General features: G+C 40.6%; 1 protein-coding gene across 1 annotated transcript in view; it reads left to right on the top strand.

Moving 5' to 3' along the window:
• The first annotated feature begins 7,557 nt into the window (after positions 1-7,557).
• The window catches only part of ANKFN1 (ankyrin repeat and fibronectin type III domain containing 1), a 127,178-nt gene continuing 110,578 nt past the window's right edge, over positions 7,558-24,157 (top strand). Inside the window, exons 1-2 of the mRNA XM_087925146.1 lie at positions 7,558-7,815; positions 19,811-20,013. Coding sequence (XP_087781272.1) covers positions 19,828-20,013 — 186 coding nt within the window. The 5' untranslated portion in view covers positions 7,558-7,815; positions 19,811-19,827. The remainder of the gene's footprint in view (positions 7,816-19,810; positions 20,014-24,157) is intronic.

Below are 24,157 nucleotides of genomic sequence, written 5' to 3'. Positions count from 1 at the left end.
CTAATTAAGATATGATAGGAAAATCATTAGAACAAACCAGTTAGTTCACTCTCCAAATTCCTTTATGTTCCTAAGCTGGGGAAACACATAGGTTCTTGCAAAATCAGAATTTTGCATTGCAGCAAGAACTTAAACAAGTACTTAAACTCCCCCAAACCAGATTCCCTTATTTCATTAAGTATGGTAGGTAGACCTCCCTTAACAACAATAAGTGGGGCCAGCAACTCTATTGCTAAACAGAATGGCCATAAACCACAGTATCAAAGCCTATACCGACTTATAATGGCCCTTTGTGACTTCTACAGTTGTTGCAGTTGTGATAGTTGCAGCAGTTTCAGTTGTGATAGTTAAATGAGGCCTGTGCAAGTTGTTAAGCACAACGTTATGTGATCACCATTTGTGACCTCTGCTGGCTTCCCATTGACTTTGCTTGTCACCAGCAATAAAGGCAACAAATGGAATTCATGGCAACAGGATGCTGTGACCATTGTAATTGTAATTGCCAGTTGTCAAGCACTCAAATTGTAATCATTCCACCATAAGGAGCAACAGTGCAACTTTGAGAATGGTTGTAAGTTTATTTGGTGCCATCATAACTTCAAACAGTTATTGAATGAATGGTTATTAACCAAGAAATATCTGTATAGGGTTCTGTCTCCTTCAAGGGTTGATAGAAGACAACTTGCAAACATCTCAGTGGTAAATAATTGAGCTAGCTTTTATTCTCACCAGAACAGGTTTCAGGATGCTCAAAATTTGGAGAGTTCACATATGGTATTCTCATCCATTCCAATCAGATTTCATAATGATTGGCTAGATCATCACTAACGACAAATGGAAGGATTGAAATGTACCTTGTAGTCTTAAAGTGAATTTTTATGAAATTATGTACTGTTGGTATTTGTCACCAGAGAGATTGTCTAGAATGTATAAAAGTACTTTGAATTTATGCTGGAAACATGCACAACGTGAGAGAACATTTTATTATGGTGGATGTGTAAACCCCCCCCCCCCAAAAAAAATGTTTAGATACAGATATATATATACACTAATTCAGAAATTCTTTAAAGATTAATATACCATTAGAGCCAAGGCTTTTCTCTGGAGATTGATGGATAATCAATTAGAAAAAAATGCTGATTTTATATAAGATAACCGTGATGAGAATACTGCATGCACAACAGCGGAAAAGTTCAATCCTAGCCACAATAGAGGAAAGATTAGTGAAGATGATAGAACTTACTGAGATGGCTAAATTGGCTTCCTTGATAAAAGAAAAGACAGTATCTATATTTATAACTAACTGGAAAACCCTTATAGCAGGGGTGGGATTCTACCAGTTCTGTCCGGCTCTGTAGAACCGGTAGCTCTGAAGAGCAGCAGACATAGAACTGGTTTGGCCTACCCACCCACCCTGGCTCTTACCTGACCTTTATTTCCTGCTTTTTCAACCTCAGCTGCTTTGTGTGGCACAGCTCTGGTTGAAAAAGCAGGAAAAAAGTGCTTTTTCAAATGCTATGCACCCCCACACAGCACTGCTCAGCTGTCCAGGTAGCATGCTGATGACGATTCACATGCGCACGCAGCAAATTGTAAATCATTGAATCGGTAGTTACACCGGTCGGATCCCACCCCTGCCTTATAGACATTTTACATGAAATAGGAAAAAAAATACACCAATGACTTGTGTTTTTTATAATTAGGGAAAAAACTAAATAATAGAAAAAGGAAGGGTTTTTTATAACCATAGAGTAAGAGTTAACTTTATAATCATATCTGTATTTGCTGAAAGGAAATTGGAAGTGCCTCTATCTCTTTTTATCTTTTCGTTCTGTAGTTTTTCTTTCTCTGTATTTTCATTATTCTTTGTTTTCTTTATTCTCGATTATTTTCTGTTAGTTTTTATCCTTTCTTTAATCCCTTTAGCAAAATCTATATTAATAAAACCAACTATAAATGACTTCATTGAGTTAAATCTCATATAAATTATTCTTGAATGCTTTCATGATCCTTAGTTCTGTGGACAGTAATCTAATAATTTCTACTTTTGCTTGACAAGCTAACTCCATTTAAATTAGGTTAAAAGGAATAGAATGCTTTCTTGACTATCAGATCACCAGCCTAATCAAGCAAATTGTGAAGCTACTTTTAATTGGATATTTAATAGACTTGGCTAAAATTGTGGTCTAATCCTAGAGTGCTCTCACTTCCATAGATAAAGCACCACTTGGGCACCCCTTGTGACACCGTTATTAGAAATCCTGCAACTTAAGTGATATTCAAAGCATGTTATTTGTCATGTTTAGACTATTAAATAAAACAGCAAAGAATTCAAAGGAGTTGGATTTTCGGTAAGTCTCTCCTGAATTCATCAAAAGCCCTTTTGCCTGCACTCCTACCTGAAGTGGGTTTCCACTCTTGAGACCATCTTCACAGCTTTTTAATTCTCTCCAGCCTAACAGAATGTTGGAAAGAAGTTATATAAAGGGATTCTAAAGTCTGTCCATCCCTCTGTCTGTCAACAAGAGAACCCTAAAAGCAAAGCAGAACTGGACCAAATTTCATGTGGAATGATGGAAGACATTCAGAAATGGATCAGAAATATAGAGAAGAAAAATCTCCATATATCCACCCCTCCAAATAAATTCTCTTATGCATCCAGTGGGGAGGGTAGTTGGACAGTGGATCAGAATGTTGTAGGTCCTCCTATCTAGGCCACTCCCATCCTTCCTCATCATGTGACCCACACTTGACCTATAAAAGGTTAGAAAGGGTTCCTGAAACCATAATGTGAATGCATTTTGTACTCTCTCCTGAATTATGGTGGCCAGAGCACTCTTTCATTGAGGTCTGTCCATATTTCCCTTTTTTGTACATGATCCTTTTTAGTATAGCAGTCTCTTCTCCACTTCTGATGGTATAGACATGACATTTAAATGGATTCACAGCTTAGCTTGAATATCATATCCATCAAAGGTTTCTGATCAAACTGAAATACAGAGTGAGATGCTATAGAATTCCATCCTGACCTTGTAGAATTCGATATTTTTATTGTTCTGGATGAAGAGATAGAGGGCTATGTTTATCAAGTATGCAAGCGGCACAAAAACAGGGTGAACAGAGAACAGAAATAAATCCATTAAAGAAAATGAGCAGAAAATATCAGGATGCAGTTGAAATGAGACAAATGCAAAATTACTGGGGAACCATAAATCTAATAACCAGGTATGGAATGGCAGATATCTGGATTGGGAGCACATATGGAACACTCTGAATATGGGTTAGCATTGTAAAAAATACAAATGCAACATTAGACTAAAACGTGAGAAATAGCAGTTTTATGCTGTGCTGCTCAGAACTCACCTTAAATATTGTATCTACTATAGTTCTGGGCACCACCCTTTATTTAGAACAGGCATGTCCAATCCATGGCCCTTGGGCCACATGTGGCCCTGCGCAACTTGTAATGTGGCCTCACAAGATTGTAAGCTTTGAACGTTACTATGTGGTTTATACACATTAACTATACCTTATATTTTATATCCAGTCGATGACAATTCCTCTTCACTCAATGCAGCCTAGGCAGGCCAAAAGGTTGGGTACCTGCGCTTTAGAAGATGTGGAATACATTAAGATAAGAGCAGTGAAGAGGCTCAAGAAACTAAAAACTATTATGAAATATTAAAGGAATTGGGAAAGCTTAGCCTTGAGGTGGGGGCGGGGAACCTTGAGAAAAAAATGACCAAGGACAGATATTGTAGCCCTTTTCAAATGGTTGAAATAATATCACACCAAAGAATAGCATGACCTGCTCCTTGTGTTCCTGAAGCCCAGGATGAAGGATGATTTTAAATTACAGATTCTCATTTTATAGCGGGGGGGGAGTGGACATCCCAACAATAAATGTAGTTCAACAGAAGAACCAATTATTCAGTGAGATGGTGGTGCTTCTCCTTCATTGTATATATTCAAATGGAGGCTAGATCTTTTGGGGGATGATTTAAGGTAGATTTTTGCACTGAGCAAGGAGTTACAATCAGTGACCCTAAAATGGCTTTTTCCAGCTCTATGATTCTGTGATCAAAGGGTTCCCCTTGCAGTTTTGTATGCTCGAATGAACCTGCTGCCTTGCATGCTGTCGACCCCCTGGGTCCCACCCATTGTAGCATGTTAGACAGCTTCATTTCAGTCTTCCTTTCAACTCGAGGCCCTTTCACATGGAGCTTTGGTGATGTTCTGAGATTGGTACCTTGTTCCTTTGATCCCATGCTATCAATACTGACCAGCTCAGGTGCTTTTCCTTCCGCTCACCTGTAATGTAACTCTAATTGCAGTTGCTGGACCTTCAGAGTTTGGTTTCCCATTGATAAAAAAAAAAGAAACTCCAACTCCTTTCCTCCCCTTCATTTATTCCCCGACCGCTAAGCTGCTACATCGTCTGAGCATCGTGCACTGAGCTTTGTTAGGTAGTTTTTGGGGAGTGGCAAAAAAGATCTGCCTGCGATGCTTAAGGAAGTATTTTGAGCAAGTATCCGAACCTTGGACCGGTAACTTATTATATATTATAATAAGATATGTTAGTGCTGGGGCCTGGTGGCGAAAATGATACCAAAGGTATGAAATGATGGTTTTAAGCACGTATTTCTGTAGGCAAGCAGAAAGCCTAGGACAATGATATAAAAAGTGTGACCAAGATCCTAGCATCCCTATATTGTCCATGATGGTAGGATAATATATATTTGGGCTTTATTATGTTTGTGGGTTTCAAAGAGCAGCATGGAAGCTCAAAGCTTTTCAGTTACTTAATGGGGGAGGGGGCATTCTAACTTTTAAACCCTCCCAATGCTGAAGAAACCCAGGCTTTGGACTTGGCCCTTAAGATGATGGATGTTTTGCAACCCTATCCTAGGGCATTGTGATAAGGAAGACTTCCTTGGCTCAGGAAATGCGTATGTATGGAATGATGGGAATTGTAGTCAAACACACCCAAGGGCTACAGATGGGAATAGATCACTACTGCAGAGTCTTAAACCAAGCACAACCAAATGTGTGCACATTTGGCAAATTTTCCTTCTTGTCTTTTTCTCCTAAGTTCCTTTGCCTCTTGCCGTCATTTTTTTTTTTCTGTTGCCTGACTGGGCCATCTTTTACCTCTGAAACTCAGAGAAATGTTGTAGTGTTTAGCTTTGTGAGGCTTGTTCTTTTAAATGACCATCTCCTCTTTTTATTTAGGAGATCGTAAAGGTGCTTTTTCAAAAGGCAACTGGACTTTGTTTCTCCTTGAAGATGTTTCACTTCTCATCCAAGAAGTTTCTTCAGTTCTGACTGAATGGTGGAGGATAGAAGGATTTATATTCCTTGCAGCTACCTGGTCATTAGCGCTTTTTCTGGGAGTTGCTGAGACCACTTAGAGATTTACCTGTGCCCTTGGGGATCACCTGAATAGTGAAAATGGGTGTGGAAGCTTCTTGGGATTTCTGAAAGGACTGTGTTATAGTGATAGTGACCAGATGGAATGTAAATCCTTCCATCCTCCACCATTCAGCTCAGAACTGAAGAAGCTTCGTGGATGAGAAGCAAAATATCTTCAGGGAAAAACAAAGTCCAGTTGCCTTTTGAAAAAGCACCTTTGGGACAACCATGACCTGGATGATTGAGAATCTCCAAAGGTATTTATGAGATCCAGTGGTGGGATTCAAATGTTTTTACTATCAGTTCTGTGGGCATGGCTTGGTGGGCGTGGCTTGGTGGGCATGGCAGGGGAAGAATACTGTAAAATCCCCATTCCATTCCCACCCCACTAACCTGCTTTCCAGCTTCATTCTCCTGTGCAGGGCAACAAAAGAACACCCAGCCAAACAGCTGGGACTCGGGAGGCAGAGAATAGATGGGGGTGGAGCCAGTCAGAGGTGGGATTTGCCGGTTCTCCGAACTACTCAGAATTTCCACTATCGGTTTTCCAGAACTGGTCAGAACCTGCTGAATACCACTTCTGGTGAGATCCCATGCTTTTAATATTCTCTCAAAATAGTTAGGAATACTCTGCTTTTTACTGAAGTGCTGGGATTCTAATCAATTCATTTTGTTCCATAGAACAAAATAGAGCTTCTGTGTGTCAGTGGCCTATATCCTGCAGTTAATTTCCCCATTTTTGTTAAAGTACAATGTAAAGTCTTCCTTGGAGAAACCCAGCTCCTGTAATGATTATTAAATGATGGCGGCGGGGTGGGATTCTTTAGGTGCCAATTCAGTATCAAAGTACTTGATTAATAAGAATAAGTATCTCTGCAATCCTCGTTTACAAATTCACAATTGCCTCTGCAGATTAAGATTCAAACTGCACCCCTAAAGAGTAATTGAAATCTTATTTCTTATCTCTTCAAGTAACCTGATTTGGGAATCTGATAGAACACATTTATAGGATAAATCCATTTTAGGAAAGGCTGAACATGTGTCATCAAACGTTTCAGAAAATACTGACAATTGTTAGGGTAGAATTGTTTCCTGTTTCATAGGGTCTCGGTCTGTCCCCAATGATTCCCCACAATTGTCATTGTGTATTACGTCTTGAATAACTAAGCTACAAAAAAAAAAGAACAAAAACATGTGAACTTTATAAATTAATGTGGCAGACAATTGAAAATGGCAGGATTGGAAACAAATGTCCTAAAGGCTTTAAATTTTGTTCTGTTGCTAGGTGCTTAAAAGGACTCTTATGGTTGGTTGCAATGAACCAAGAACATATAGCATACCTTATTTCATCACATTTATTTTAGATGTTATAAAACACAAAACAAAAAGGGGTTGCTGCATTTGTAACGTTCTGCACTCTTACAATCCTATTTCGCCTAGAATTATTGTTTTCCCCAAATCTATCATTTTACTCAAGCTCTTCTTTTCTTAATCATATAGTTTTAAGGCAGTGTGGCAGGCACGGTTTGGGGTTTGCGCTACAGCTACAGCGTGAGAGTACCGACACTGATTTCATAACCTTTCCAAAGCTTAATTTAATTAATGCTGACTGGAGGATCTGACTGTCGGGTGATTCTGCAGATGTCCCGGTATGATGGATCCAATGCCTTGTTTTTTGTGGCTGGATTGCAGCCAGCTTTATCAGAACCTTGGCAAATGAGAGATGGGCTTGTGAACTGCTCGACCCACATCCAGGACCCGGACTGGTTTCACTCTTATGGATTTCACATAAAACTAAGTGTTTTTAAATGGCAACTCTAAAGCGTATTTGATCTGTCTGGGTGGCAGTCACTTACAATCCTGTTTTCTCTCTTTTTTTATTCCCTTTCCTTTACTCTGGACAATGATTACTTTTTCTTCTTCTTTCCTACTCGCTTGCTGGGCTGATCAGTTGTGAAAGACAGAGAGTGAGAGAGAAGCAAGAGGATAATTGCATATAGCATCATATAGCCAGGGCTTCCTTGACAACACAAATAAGACTCTTTGATAGCAGGTCTTGGCTACAGTGCTAGGGGAGCACCAACTGTTCAAGAATCCAGTAGTGTTTATTTGGATATTGTCTTGTGTTGCTGCAAAGGGTTTTTTTTCTTCTTCTTCTTCTTTTTCTTTTTCCTTGCTTTGTGTTTTGGAAAAGCTTTCATGCTGGCAGGCTTCAATTCCAGAAATTGCTCATAGCCAATATGCATGTATGCTTGTTTTTAATTAGTCACTCATTGTGGGGAAGAGATCCGGAGTCTCTCTGTCCAGAAGCTTAATCACACTAGAGAAATCAATGTGATCTTACTGAATGAACATCGTGGACTATTAATTTACTTCACTTCAGCTTCATAATACAAAACACTGGTGAGTGATCTTTTATTCTTTCTCATGCATGTCTTCTCATTTACAGCAAGCATAGCTGGGGGAACATGTGGAGGGGGAGAGCAGAGACAAATGGGGCAAATTGATGGAGCTTATAGTAGTAGTATTATATAATGTCCTTCTACCTGTTGTGCATGTATCTTTCAGAGTACCTTGTTCAACCACCACTGATACCCGGTGCTTTCCTGAGTTGCATAGGCTTGGCACATAGCCCTGTGGATTGATGCACGCATCAAATTTAGGAAATTTCCTCCTCTGGGCTGAGTTAGAAAACTATGTAGAAATTACTTGGCATGAGGGAGACAGACTACTTTGCCAACAGTTAGCATTCAGGTTATACTTATCCGGCATATGCCACATCTATGCATTATAAGAAACCTATCCCGACTTCCAAAGGATGTCTGATCAGCATGATGCTTCCAGCATATCTTTTGTGCTGTGGATCATGAGAGTTGATTTGTGCTTAATTGTAGCGAGGGTGAGAAATGCAGCCTGCAGAGAGGGTTGCCTTCTCCTCCTCCTCCTGCCCCCACTTCAGCAGCGTACGTTTCCTGCAATAGTTAAGCTACTGGAATATTTACTACGGTTATCATTCCTTTATTGCCCTAATGTTCCTCATTCTCAAAGGAAGGGACAGGCACCAAAAGAGAGATGGCTAAATGCAGTGAGCATGTCAGCCAACTGAGATGCATGTTTCCCCTGCTGCGTTCCACAGATGTCCCAGCTATCTGACAGTTCCCCCAGCTCTGATTACAGCACTGAATAGCCTGGAAGAGAAGCCCAAGGCATCATTTGGGAGGGTGCCTGCCATCCAGATTGCCAGGTCTCACCTGGGACCCACTCCTGATAGAGCGGATGTCTCCAGAGACGAAAGCCCTCCAGTGCATTGACTCATTGCTCCATCTAGCGTTGACTGTGGTTAGTTTGTGCAGTGAAGTCGTGCCAGGTTTTTTCTTTCCACCAAGCAAGCAGTGAGATCAGGGAAGAAGGTATGTTGCAGGACGAGGTGCTCAGGACACAACCGTATCTGCCGCCGTGAATGTCTTCAGTGTTCCTCGTACCAAAAAAGTCGGGCTCGTGCAGCTAGCAAGCCTGAGAAACGGGAGAAAAATAAAGCAGTCCCATTCCTGCTGGTTGAAATGGTGGGCGGGGGGGAAAGGGATTAGGATGTTCTAAGGAAGGCGAGCGAGGGGAATGTGAGAGAAGGTTGGGAAGCGATCGATGGAGAGGAGATAGAGCAACAAGTAATCCACCGCAAAATGTATCTCAGCATTGGGTTGAGATGCATCTCCTTCTCGAGTTTAAGAGCCGAGCTACACCCAGATGAAAAAGGAAGCATGGACTCCATACCAGACATATGAGTTCCATCACCCCCATGCAGTTGGTTGGATTTTGCTTTGTATACCAGTGATTAGGAAGCATCATTGGCTTCAAAACCACTGTGGAATCATTAGATTTTAGAACGACATTAGATTTTGCATGTCTTTGGAAATTCTCAGTCATGCAGGCCATGGTTGTCCCAAAGGTGCTTTTCCAAAAAAGGCAACTGGACTTTCTTGAGTTTTTTTTTTCCCTTGAAAATATTTAATCCAGCTTCTCATCCAGATGACTGCAAATATAAATTTAGAGGGAGCGCATAAGCACACCAGCGTGCCTACCATCCCTGTCCTACTGTTCCCATTTATTCACACTCAGTTATTATTTATATACTTATACCTGTTTATACTTACATGCTTATATGTTATGTTCATACTTATACTTGTTTTCTCATACATGCTTGACAAACCAAACAAATAAATTCTTTCATTCTCCACCATTCACCCAGAACTAAAGAAGCTTCTTGGATGAGAAGTGAAAGGTTTTCAAGGGGGAAAAAAAACCCAGTTGCCTTTTGGAAAAGCACTTTTGGAATTAGGTTTTACAATGACTACTGTTATACAATTGTGTGTTAAGTGGGCGCCAAATAAATCAGTTAAATACACCCATATCCTCATGCATACCATATTGTTCACTATATAATGGATCCTCTATTACTAAGGTTACCACAAAACTTGGAGGAGCTAGATAGGCACAGCTGACGGCATGGAGATAGAGTGGATGAGAAACTTTCCTTCTTTGAAGTTCTTTAGCAATAGCATTTAGACTTCTATACCGCTTCATAGTGTTTTGCAGCCCCTTCTAAGTGGTTTACAGAGTCAGCCTATGGCCCCCAACAATCTGGGCCCTCATTTTACTGACCTCAGAAGGAGGGAGGGCTGAGTCAACCTTGAGCTGATCAGGATTGAACTGCTGGCAGTGGGAAAAATTAGCCTGCAATACTGCATTCTGACTACTGCACCACCACAACTTTAAGCTTACTTACACTAAGGTCCAAACCTGTATCTGTTTAACTGGTAAAATATCATTTTAAAAAAATCATACCAGTTCCAAAGATTTGCAGAAGATGTTGATGTGCTAAATATTATTTATTTACAGAAATATATATGCCATTTTTGTTTCAAGTGTTGTGATCCAATGAGTCTCATAATAACCTTGCAGCTTCCCAGTATAAGCTTGTGGCTGCTGATTTTCCATGAAGCAAAATATCAGGGAGGGGACAATTCTTACAAATTAGATGTTATTTTTTTCTAGGCAAACCCTACATGACTACACCTCAAAGGCAAGGAAAATCTCTGTCCTATTGCTCTAGGTCAATGTTCACATTTGGAACAGCTTCCATCCAGGAAGTTCAGCTAACTCTGAATGACTCTCATCCATTAGAAAATCTCTTTTTTGGGACAACAGTAGCAAATATCTAGTGAACTCAGATTTCTGTATTTACCGGTAATAAGGGCAACCCATATAATAAACCTCAGCCACCATACAAAGAATGTGATAAGATGTTGAGACAGAGAAAGAGAAAGAGAGATAACCAGATGGTTTCACACCTCTCCATAATATCCTAATATTTCTTTCTTTTGGTTCTTCTACTTTCCTTTGGCTTTCTGTTTTTTTTTTTTTCTCTGATTGTCATAGTCATACCTTTCTACTATTATTCTTTAAATATAAAAAGTGTCGCACATCCTTTGAGACCTTGGCAAATAATCCTGTTTACAGTCAAGAGTGAGGCTACCAAATTAGCTGCTCAAGCATGCATGTTCTCAACGTGATCTTGGGTACTTTCTGCACCCTGCAGATTAAGATGTAACTCAAAGCACTATAACAATCCCATTCAGTCTGACTGATTGTATGAAAGTTAAGCGTATGCACACAGCACCCTTATGTCTTGTATCTCTTGATGAGCGGACACAAAGATCTGAAAAATGTTTTTAAGTATACTTCACCTGAATTCCCCACTTCTGACGTGATTCAGAATCCTGCCTTATATTGTGGTTCTAAAGAAGAATTGGACACATTGAGAAACATTTAAGTGCAGCCATCTATTAACTCACAAGAAACAGTAGAGATTGGGTTGATTTACTGTAAATTGAATGTTTACCTCAACTTATGACCCCAATAGGCACCAGAAAATTGATCATTCAAGCAGTCCAATTGTTGAGTGTGGCATTGCATGACTGTTCCCAATTTTATGAATGGTTGGCGCACTTATTAAGCAAATCACTGCGGTCATTAAGCAAGACATCATGTAAGTGCAAGAATCCCTGCTGGCTTCCCCATTGATTCTGCTTCATTTGCTGGAAAATTTGCAAATGACAATCATGCGACCATGGGATGCTGCAACCATCATAAGTGTGCAGCAGTTGCCAAGCACTCAGTTTTATGATCATGTAATCACAGGGACACGGAGATGTCCACGAGGGCCAATTGTAAGTCATATTTTTCGCATTGTTGTAGCTTTGAACAGTTGCTACGCTAAGCAAGAGCTGTGGGCCTGGGAAGAGCCCTAATTTGTGCACAAGCCTTGAATTGGGGAGTGGACAAGATCAGGAGTTGGACTATCCCCCAACCTGGAGGGTCCAAACACCCAAAGCCACTCAGCTTTGATAGGATTGTTTAGAATCAGTTTGACAGGCTCCATCATCTCAGGTAATTCAGGTACAGCTACGAAATCAATTCCATATACAACCTTAAAAGGGGTATGTCCTGTGCTGCTATGGGTTAGGCGTGGCCAGATTTAGAACTGCGTATAGGCCTAGGTGTGGTGTGGTGTGTCTCATGATAATGGTAATAAAAAGAAAGGGAGCAAACTCAAACCCAACTCTAACCTTGCCTCGCTTTTAGCCTTTCTTGTCAGAGAAGAGTATTTGTTGTTTGCTAAGCTAATCAATAAACCACCATTGCATGACAAAGGAGCTGGAGTTTGTATTCATTTCAGGACAAATCTTCAGTACTCAAGGACTGGCTGAGACAGTTCCTCCTCCCCATCTAAACCATCAGGAGCAAGGAACCCAGAATGGCATGAGTAATTTCTTCATCACTACTCATCTATAGACAGGAATCTTGCCAGACTAAAGCACAATCTGTATAACTATTAGATACAGTTCCTGCCTGCCAAGGATTCCAGGCTGATTTGCCTCTTAGGTCCTTGGGAAAAACTCTCTCCCTCTGGTGACTCTGCACCAGATTCCATCACATAAACCCACATAGCCTCTAGGCACTGGGACAGAATCTCAACAGCTTTACTTGGCTGTCCTGGAGTCAAAAGATAGACTTGGGTATGTTTAGCATACTGACAATCCCAAAGCCCAAATTGGTAGATGACCTCACCCAGCAGTTTCATTGTAATTGTTGAAAAGGAGGGGAGACAGAATAGAATCCTGCAGCATCCGGGCAGGAGTAGTGAGGAAACAATATCTCCCCACCCCACAACACACATACACATTGAAGCTTACTGAAACCAGCTCTTGAGAAAGGAAGAGAACCTTCATAAAACGGTGCCCCCAATTCCTAACCCACAGAATCATCTCAAAAAATGCCGTGGTTGATACTATCAAAACCCACTGAGAGATACAGGAGAACAAGATGGATGCACCACTGCCATCCCAGTTCTGTCATAGGTGATTGGCAAGCATGAATAAAGCTGTCTCAGTACTAAAGTCCAACCTGAAACCTGCCTGAAATGAGGATGATCTGTTTCCTCCAGGATTCTCATTTGGCCTCTTGAGGAGGCAGGGGGTGGACAGCATTGCCTCTTTCAAGGCAGGGGGCACCATCCCCTCTGTCAAGAGAGGTTTGTACCTCAGCATGGACCCAATCATTGGTGATGACCTCCCTGGCCACTTCATGACCCAGAAGAGTCCCAGATCCGATAAATGGGGCCAAGCAGACAACAAAATGAGTCCTGCTGCCCACTTCCTCAAGAGTCACCAGCTCAAACTCATCCCAGAAAATGGGAGCTCTGCCACTGGGCAACAGCCCTTCTTCTAGTCACTTCTGGGTGAGGAATGCCTATAAACTGCCATACTCTAGATATAATTGGAATTAGATAGAGGTGAAAGAATAACATTAAATGTAAATAATGTTACAATTTTCAAACCTCTGAAACCTTCCTTAGGAATTCATTGGACACAGTTGTTAATTCCACATAATGTATGTATTCTAAGTTTCCTTTGCAGGGTGACTGGCTCCAGATGCTCAAGATCATAAAACAGGCTTTCTGTGTTTTAGCAAGAATGTAAACACCGAAGAAAATGCATCTGTTTTCTTTTTTCAGTTAGTCTCCCACTCACCTGTATGGGCATGTTGAACACTTCTGGGTCTTATCAAGCTTGAGCCTAAGATTAACTATTATTATTATTATTATTATTATTATTATTATTATTATTATTATTGTTGTTGTTGTTGTTGTTGTTGTTGTTGTTGTTATTTCCCTATCCACACACAACTTACCTTTTAAGTAGCATTGGAAGTTTTTTTCAGATCTTATTGTAGCTTTATGTGATTTCCATATGTTTTTATGTGATTCAGTAAATAAGTTGTGGGTTAAGAGTTTGATTCCATGATCGGAGGCAACTATCTAGAAAGATAACCATTTATTTGGCAATCTACAGGCAGGTTGCATAAATTAGCTTTCCTAATAAAATATTTTTATCTACAGATGAAACTCGAAAAATTAGAATATCATGCAAAAGTTCATTTATTTCAATAATGCAACTTAAAAGGTGAAACTAATATATGAGATAGACTCATTACATGCAAAGCAAGATAGTTCAAGCAGTGATGTGTCATAATTGAGATGATTGTGGCTTACAGCTCATGAAAACCCCAAATCCACAATCTCAGAAAATTAGAAAATTAGAATATTGTGAAAAGGTTCAATGTTCTAGGCTCAAAGTGTCCCACTCTAATCAGCTAATTAAGCCATAACACCTACAAAGGGTTCCTGAGCCTTTAAATGGTCTCTCAGTCAGGTTCAATAGGAATCACAATCATGGGAAAGACTGCTGACCTGACAGTTGTGTAGAAAACCATTATTGACATTCTCCATAAGGAGGGAAAGCCTCAAAACGTAATTGCAAATGAAAATGGATGTTCCCAAAGTGCTGTATCAAAGCACATTAATAAAAAGTTATGTGGAAGGGGAAAGTGTGGAAGAAAAAGGTGCACAAGCAGCAGAGATGACTGCAGCCGAGAGGATTGTCAGGAAAAGGCCATTCAAAAGTGTTGGGGACTTTCACAAGGAGTGGACTGAGCTGAAGTCAGTGCATCAAGAGCCACCACACACAGACAGATCCTGGATATGGGCTTCAAATGTCATATTCCTCTTGTCAAGCCACTCCTGAACAACAAACAATGTCAGAAGCGTCTTACCTGGGCCAAAGAAAAACAGAACTGGTCTGTTGCTCAGTGGTCCAAAGTCCTCTTTTCTGATGAGAGCAACTTTTGCAACTCATTTGGAAACCAAGGACCCAGAGTCTGGAGGAAGAATGGAGAGGCACACACTGCAAGATGCTTGAAGTCCAGAGTGAAGTTTCCACAGTCTATGTTGATTTGGGGAGCCATGTCATCTGTTGGTGTTGATCCACTGTGCTTCATTAAGTCCAGGGTCAGCACAGCTGTCTACCAGGAGATTTTGGAGCACTTCATGCTTCCTTCCACAGACGAGCTTTATGGGGATGCTGACTTCATTTTCCAGCAGGACTTGGCACCTGCCCACACTGCCAAAAGGACCAAAATCTGGTTCAATGACCATGGGATTACTGTGTTTGAGTGACTAGCAAACTCGCCTGGCCTGAACCCGATAGAGAATTTATGGGGCATTGCCAAGAGAAAGATGAGAGATATGAGACCGAACAATGCAGAAGAGCTGAAGGCCGCTATTGAAGCATCCTGGTCTTCCATAACACCTCAGCAGTGCCACAGGCTGATAGCTTCCATGCCACGTCGCATAGAGGCAGTAATTGCTGCAAAAGGAGCCCAAACCAAGTACTGAGTACATATGCATGCTTATCCTTTTCAGAGGTCCAATATTGTTCTATGTACAATTCTTGTTTTATTGATTGCATGTAATATTCTAATTTTCTGAGATTGTGGATTTGGGGTTTTCATGAGCTGTAAGCCATAATCGTCACAATTATGACAAATCATGGCTTGAACTATCTTGCTTTGCATGTAATGAGTCTATCTCATATATTAGTTTCATCTTTTAAGTTGCATTACTGAAATAAATGATATTCTAATATATTTGCACGATATTCTAATTTTTCGAGTTTCACCTGTAATATAACCACAGGGAGCACATCAATCAAACTTGGTACTCTGGGTGCTATATTTTTCCTCATAATGGATCTCTCCAAGGATGCATGTCTTACACATATTTTTTTTAAACATCAGATCCCCTGTTAGTCATAATCGGGTAGCTGTAATTAGAGGTGCCATAAACGATAATTTATTTCTCCTCGTTATATTGTATTAGTGAAGTAAATGAACTCAGATGACTGAGTATGACTTGAACCCAGTCAGAGCTACCTAACATAAGGTATTTCCTCATATTCAGGCGATACCCTAAGCAGGTGTGAATGTTAAGAAAACACCAAATTGTTTTATAGAAAGCAATGACTATCTAGAGCACAGGTGTCAAACTCGCCACATCATGTTGCCATCACATGACATTTTGTAATGTTTTTCCCATTTGTTGGGGTGGGTGGGTGTGGCCTGTGCATGACACATCTGGCTCACAGGCCGCCAGTTTGACACCCCTGGTCTAGAGTATTGGTAGGAGATGACTCTAAGACAGAAAGAGTGTGGGGACACCTGTTGAAAACAGTTGCCCACAAAAAAAATTAAAAGGTAGAAAAAGAAAAGGAACCTTAAAGTTCATAGAATTGTTAAATGTAAAGAATAGAAGGTATTTGGGAGACCATCAAGGCCAGTGGTTCTCAACCTATGGTCTACCGGGGCGATGCCATCACAGGGGATCCACAAAGGCTTGAAGAAATGTTACAATTTAAATCTTGAGTTACTGTAAGTTTTGGGGATCCGTGGTAACAAAAGGGAGTCTGTGGTGAAGAAAAGGCTGAGAACCACTGATCTAAGCCAGGGGTCTCCAACCTTGGCAACTTTAAGACTTGTGGACTTTAACTCCCAGAATTCCTCAGCCAGCTTTGCTGTCTTAAAGTCGCCAAGATTGGACACCTCTGGCCTAGGCCATCCCCTGTCCAGGACAAGACAGTATGGGTTCCCCAGAAAAGGATCAGTTTTGATTAAATGCCTGTTTTGCAATTTACAAAAAACAAAAAGGAAATGAATTATTTGCCTATCCCAAAGTTATTGCTAAAACTGGAGGCCAACCCAGTGAGACCTGCCAGAAAGAAACATGCTCAGGCTAGAGAACCGAAGCCTTCCTAATCTAACCTAGAGCAATAATGCAGACGGGCTCTTCTACCATGCGGAGTCTGTCTCCAGGTATGTAACATCAAGAAGGCTTTCTGTTCTAATTGGTTCTCACTCTGCTTTATAAGCTGCCAATATCATAATATTGGATCCAAGATCCAGGCTAGTTTCAAAATCACTCTAGTTCTGGAATGTGTACACATCCTGGTCTTCATTTCAGTAAGCCTGACAAAACATTTCCATTCTTTTAGTTCTCATTTGAAAGCTCACTTTCCCTCAATTTTCTTCCTATCAAAAATGCTCAGCCAGCTTTCTGTCACTTGAAACAGACACTCTCACAGAGACCCCCAAAGTCACCTTCAGAATAAAAATAGGAAATGGCAGCAAGCCAGGTTTCTTCTGACTTACGTTCATTTGCCTAGGAAAATTTGTTTACAAATACAAAATTAGGTGACAGAAAACATAATAAGAAGCTAGAGGGGTTAGTGAGAAGCAACCTTGCCTCTAAGTAAAGAATGAGGTGTTTTAACTGGATAGGGCTACTTTGTGGGAATGTCTGTAACATGCCATCTCCAAAAGGAACCCTGCATAAGAACTACATAGTATAGCAGTGGAAAGCCTGATATTTTTTTAAAGGGTGGGTGTGTATTTAATAATACCCTTTGTCAATTATCTACTGCTGATGTTAATGAGGGCTGAATACAACAAGGTTCCATTCTAAGCTTCAAGGTAGATATTATGAAAATTAATATCTATTTTCAAATATGGAAGGATAAGGATTTCTATAGTCTGTCTATCTATCCATCTATCATCTATCAATCATCTATTCTTCTAGCTATCATCTAGCTATCTATTCCTCTGTCTGTCTATCTAACTATCCATCATCTATCTATCCCTCTACCTACCTATTTATCTATCCCTATCAACCTATCTACCTATCTACCCTTTTAATTTATTTAATAAATTTGTAAGGCCACTCATGTCATGCAAAGGGACTCTGGACAGCATCTCTATCTCATGAAGAAAAGATCAGGCAGCTCTTTAAAAGCCAAGAGATAATTGGGGTATTTGGAGACATAACCAAGAGATTTGCCTCTGCTTCTCCTATGTGTTAAGTTGCTGCATCTTAAAAAGTCAAGATAAATTTCCACCTACCTTTTTGTTCTCGCTCCTCCTATCTTTTTCATGTGCCAGGAAGCACTTCTCAGGTTTCTTTCCATTTATAGAAACTGTCACTTGAGTTTAATGAAGCACGTTCTTCAATGAACATACCAATTATTAGCTTGTCTCCTGGCATATGTTAGCCATTTAGAGAATTCTTCTGTTTACAATAGTCCGCTAGCCTCAGAAGCATGCAAGGCTTTAAGCCAATTTAGGCTTCAGACATCTGCCACCACCACTTTTAACAGGTAGAAAGTTGAGAGAGATACCAGACCTTGGGCCTCTGCTGAATTGTATGATCAGTTAGTGAGAAGGGTTCAGTGGGAAGAAAAATGCGATGTCTGGTTATCAAGGCAAGGCTGGGACTTCATTATGGACTGCATCAAAGGCAGGATTAACATTATTCTAAGCGAGCAGTTCATCCTGCACATCCCATTGTTGAATTTCTGAATTAAGTTACACAAAAAACACTCACTGTTACAAAGCGAGCATTGAAATCTGTGTGACTCTTAAGATGCCAATTATACATCAAATGGGTGGATAGTATAGCACAGTGCTTTCTTCAGAGTGATAGAGAACCACGGAGATAAATTTGGAAAAACTGTAACAGCAGTTTTATATGATTTAAGTCCAGATCAGGAAGAATACGGGATTCAAATTAGCTCTGCCTTAGCACTCTGGAACATAAGAGGGAAGGAAGGAAAAATGATAGCAGAAGATTTTATTATGATTTTATTATGATAGTCTGTATTAATAAAGCATAGGTGTACTAGTACTTGTGAAGTCTCTTTCTTGACCTCTTCCCCTTTGAAGAACTGGCCAGGTGTACGCAGGTAACAACCAAATTGCTGTTACACAGGGGAGCTAGAATTTTTATGGTTGTTTCCTAAATATCAACTCCTTATTTTGTGAGTCCCACCACTATCGCTCCTGGTATCATTTTATTAGACTGCCCCCAAGCTGTCAACTTTACAAAAGTGTCCCTACTGCACCAAAAGGTTGCCTGCCTCTAGAGCACAAGACAAATGTGTTCCTTATGTGCAAGCAACAGAAAATATGTGTGTTTATTTTAAAGGTTGAAAAACTTGGTTTTCTTTTTCTGCAAAAATCATTTATGGTGGATTGCTCCTACCTTTTCAAAGAAGCACACTCAGATCAAAGCCAAAGGAAAACTAGAGGGGACAGGCAGTGTCGAGACTAGAAAGAAGCAGGGCACCCTTTAACAGGGTCATGAAAGAAACATTGAAAAAGTCCTAATGCAAGGCTGGCCAATTGCTCTTTCTAGCCCAGGGGTGTCAGACTAGATTCCTTCGAGGACTGGATCAGTATTGTAGTTCTCCTCCACAGTCCAGCCAGGGACAGTGGGGGAGAGATTCCTCCTGCAGCCCACTGATGGCCAAAATGGGGCACGCAGGGACTGTGTGGGCCCTCCCCTGTGCCCCATTTTGGCTGTCAGAGGCACCCTGGGCTAGTCCTTCGTATTTCCAGGCCAGCCCCATGGGCCAGATTTAAGCACCCCGCAGGTCGGATGAGTATGTTTTAGTCAAGGCCCCCAGTGTAAACCAGTTAAAACAGAGTGCCAAAAATGCTTTTGGCACTTCAGATTTTTCTTCCCACTCTCAAGATTAGGCTACTAGCTTTAATAAATAAAAAATAATGGAAAATGAAATTACAGTAACAGAGAAAGCAAAAATATGAATATGGGATGAGATGGTGCTCAGATAAACACGGTACTCCCAAGTTTTAAAAAGACCCCAATCAGCATTAAAAAGAACAAGTGCATCAATCAAGACAAGGAATTTCAAAATTATTTCCATTCCAGAGAAACTGAAAAAAATAATTTGATTTGGGACCGTGAAGGCAGGCTGAAACAGGCAAAAGATTCACCACTGGCATATTTTTTTCTTTTGTTTGCAAAAACAGCTGTTTTCATGTAGAAACTTAGATTTCTAAGATTCTAATATAGGCTATTTCCCATGAACTCACTTGCCAGGTTCAAGAGTGTCCTTGTTCTAACAGCAAAGTTGTCCTGCCTCTTTTGTAGGAACTGCCCTGTGAAAGATGACCCAGCAAATGCAGAGCTTACAACTTTCCCAGACCAAAAAGAATAACCCTCCCTCTTCTCCCAATGCCGCCAAGCGTCTCTACCGGAACCTCTCCGAGAAGCTGAAGGGAAGCCACTCATCCTTTGATGAAGTATATTTCAGAGCCCGAACAGATCGTCTCAGTCTCCGGAAGTCTTCAGTGGTAAGTCTTTGGTATCTCCTGCATACCATTTAATGTCATATCTGTTCTCAGTTCATTCCCGTAGTTCTTACAATTCTCTCCCCAGGGGATGCCATTTAAACAGCTATTGTACAATACAGCTTAAAATTTTAAAATTTATGGGTGAGGATGTTTTAATTAAGATAGATGTATTAAACCTGGCAGAAGTTTACCATATGCACTTATTTTTCTATTTTGTTAAAAGCAAGCAACCCATCAAAATATATAGCTCTGAATTTCTTTGGCATAATCTAATATGACTCAGCCTTTATTGGTCTGGGATCATAAATAAAGAAATAGAGTCTGCTAGCCTCAAAACTGGTCACAGGTTACCTGCTTTTCTTACATATGCTTGGCCCAGTTCAGAAAACCACCCAAATAACCCAATAGAGCAAACATTACCTGCTCCCTCAAGTCCATATGCCAAAGTATAGGAGTGAAGACAACCCCCGCCTCCAAATATGAATTGCAGTAATTCATTAACTGATGAAGATACACCCAGCACAGTTCCCATCTCACAGCACCTACAATGCACAAATGTTTATACCACACTGGTTACTTTGCATCAGCCACAGGAGCATTGTCAGTAGTCTAGCTGGAAATTCAAATCCAGAGGCATCCTTTTAGGCAAAGTTTTGAACTCACCTCTCTCACACACAAATAGCCATTTTTGAACTCATCACCTGAGGAATGGAAGGAGATTCCCAATATCAGCGTCCACCTCTTCCCTAGGCAGGACACTAGCAGAGATTACTTATGGACCCTCTTGAGAAAAAGCTTCAAGGTTCCCCCCAGAGTTTCTGAATTGATTTGGGGGGGTGTGTTGTGTGTAAAGAAGGGATCAATCACTACAATAACAGACTTGATTACAGGATATTGTGGGGCAATTGTCCCTGGCCTACCACATCCATTCTATTTAAATCACATTGTTTGCATAACTTTGCCATACATTATATCATATGGCTTCTGCCTAATGCAGAACTCCTTAGCTAATAATGTACCAGGTTTCTTTATTTATGCCTCATGCTATACTGTCATTTCTTAATGTTATGGCTCTTCCGAGTGACCGTGACTCTGAGACACCCCATTCCCCCTTATTATATAGCCTTTCTCTCAAACACAACTCTTGGTGAAAGCGGCCAAAATTAGCTTCTTTCAGTTTCAAGTAGTGCTTCTATCCCACCCATCACAATAAACCTTGCTGTGTGATTGATCTATAATGCTTTACTCATACTTTTGATAATTGAACGTAGAATAACAGAGCTGAAGGGAATTTGGAGGTCAACTGTGTGTCGTCAGAGACTGATACCTGCTGAGCATATGTTGGCCAGTTGATTTAATTCTGCTGCAGATATGCTGCTTTCCTGTGATCTCTAGGCACTGCCCTTTGGGGCTCTTTTGGCTTGTTTTGCAAAGAGAACAAGATCCTTGGTTTTCACAAAGGCATCTTGTTTGACCTTTGCAAAATGCCATTCAGGCAAAACAGGTCTAACAATCTTCTGAAAATTCAGGGTGATTGGTTATTAAACAGACATTCAGTGGTCTTTTTGTGGAATGTTTCCTTACAAACTATTGAAATAACTGCGCGAAGAGTCACTTTTTCAAGGCGGTATTATATTCTAATACACTTCAGATGAGACACTACCTTGGAAGGTGAGAAAAAAAATTAACTCAATAAGGGTAAAGATACTTCATCCTATTCTGCCATGCATAGAAGGATGGTCATGTCGTTGTAACCCTAACCTGAAGATCACATTAGGGATAGATTATCCTGGAGAAAAATAATCAACCAATCAATGGAATTGTGTACATTGTTCATTTTGTAATCAAAAATTCCAGCTCAACCCTCAACATATTAGATGCAATTAAAAGATATATGTAGACATGCATATATTTGATTTTTATACACAATTTGCTTGCAGAATGTTATTCATATATCTGTTTTCTAAGAATCTGAAGAAAGTAAACCCACTGATTGCACTGAATTTTAATCAGATCCACAAAATATTTTCTCAGCAGCTTCTGCTAATCAATTACATGGATAAAACCGTGCCCTAATTAAAGGTGATAGTAAAGCTGTGGAACAGTGAAATAATCCTTAAATGAAGATCAGAAATGAGATGGGATGTGGGACCACATCAAGAATGCTCTCTCCAACATTCCTTGACCTCCATGCCATCTGTTCCAACCTGAATATCTTGGCAAAGATCTGAAAATCCCTTGGTTCAATGTTCCCAGGAGATTCCTGTGCAACCAGGAACCCAGATGGAATCCACTGTGTAATAGACGGACTACAGAAATGGCAGCAAGGTCTATTCCAGAAGTTCTTCCAACAGATTTGACAGTAGCATATGATGCTCTTGAACCTCAGAGTCTGAGTTGCCCAGGAAGCCAGAGGGCTTGGATGCAACTCTTACTCATGTTGTTGTAGATTAGGGGTGTCAAACTCAATTTCATTCACATCAGTGTTGTGTTTGACTTCAGGAGGCTGGGGTGGGTGTGGCCAGGGTGGGCATAGCCAGCTCGACATCACTTATGTTGGCAGTGCCTGTGGTAGGCGGAGCATTCTGCCAGCAAAAATGGGCTCCGGAGCTCCATTTTCGGCTGCAACAGCCTCCTGTAATGCTCTGCCAGCTTAAATAGATCTCGCACGCAGCCCTGCCAAACTTCATTTTTGCTGGCAGAGGCACCATGGGCCAGTCCTTTGGTGTTTCCAGGGCGGCCCTGTGGGGCAGATCTAAGCACCCTATGGGCTGGATCTGGCCCCTGCATCTTGACTTTGACACCCCTTTTGTAGATACTGAAGCAGCATCCAACTTATATTGTCTAACATTGATTGGTGCCATTATGGGCCGTATTACATAAGACATTCAGCACGTATCATGCAGCAGCATTTGTAATTTTAACTAACATGTGGAAGTAACACAGTGTTTTCCCCTGCTCTGTTACTGCAAAGGAAATGATTCCATTTAATTTGCCCCCATTTTTATCAAAATTCCCCTTTTCCCTTGTGATAGAATTCCAAGTTGTATTGAAAACTGCACTTCAAGACCACATTTCTATCATTTCCAATTAACGCCACATACTTTTGATAAGAACATCATTTTTAAAAACAGAGTGGCATACACAATATACACATTGGGCTTATAATGCTTTATAAGACAAACCGGTCAATGTTCACATTAATTTGAATGCAGCCAAAGTTAATTAAAAGAGAGCATGTTGCTGTATAATTTCAGTATAATAGTGCAGGCAAATATTTGCTGACTAAGTGCCCATTTCTTTTCCTGTGAATTTATAGGCTTTGTGGATATATTTGTGCCTGTTCTGAATTCAGACAATAAAATTAATCCTAAAACTTATCATAAAAGGGATTCACGGAGAAAGCATATGCTTGCCTTATTTATTTATAAGTCTGTTTAATATCCTGCCTCCATTATTTTTACAAATAACTCAGAGCAGCAAACCCCTCAAACACACCCTTTTCCTCCCATTTTCCCCACAACAACAACCCTGTGAGGTGGGTTGGGCTGAGGGAGAGTGATTGGCCCCAAGTCAGCCAGACGGCTATCGTATCTGAGGCAGGACTTGAACTCGCAGCCTCCCACTTTCTAGCTTAGTGCCTTAGCCACTAGACCGAACTGGCTGTCTTTTTAGAAAATTAACTTCTTTGGATCCATTCACACACTCTGTAAACAGTGATAAAATTGTTTTGTACCACATAAGATGGCAGGTGTGAGGGACTCAGAGGAAGGAGGGGGTTCTATTAGAATTCTCTGTGGTGCGTAGTAGTTCGTGCTGGCTTTGAAGTGAGAGGGAGGAAGAGGATTTATTGGATTGCTCATCCGCAGCCTCTAACTAGGTCAGTTCTGCTTTTATCTGCCTTGTTTCAAGTGGAGGGTTTTTTCCCCTCCCCTTAAATAGTTGCTTTTGTGTCAGTTAATTTCTCCAGAGATGCACGTTCTGTGAACTTCACAAACACACCCAACCGGAAGGCTCAAATGTGGCTCTTCGTCACAGTTCTCCAGGCAGCTCTTCCAAGCATTGTGGGAAAGCATATAAATTTGTGGAATAATTTCTTCCTGCCACAAGAACATCTCATGCGGTTTAGTTCTCACCACAGAAT

This window comes from Pseudonaja textilis, chromosome 2 (genome assembly GCF_049901715.1).
Source record: "Pseudonaja textilis isolate UNSWEBS1 chromosome 2, rPseTex1.2, whole genome shotgun sequence".
In the NCBI taxonomy this organism is placed as follows: Eukaryota; Metazoa; Chordata; class Lepidosauria; order Squamata; family Elapidae; genus Pseudonaja; species Pseudonaja textilis.
The sequence above is the reverse complement of the archived record's forward strand: the minus strand, read 5'-3'. Positions and strand labels throughout refer to the sequence as shown.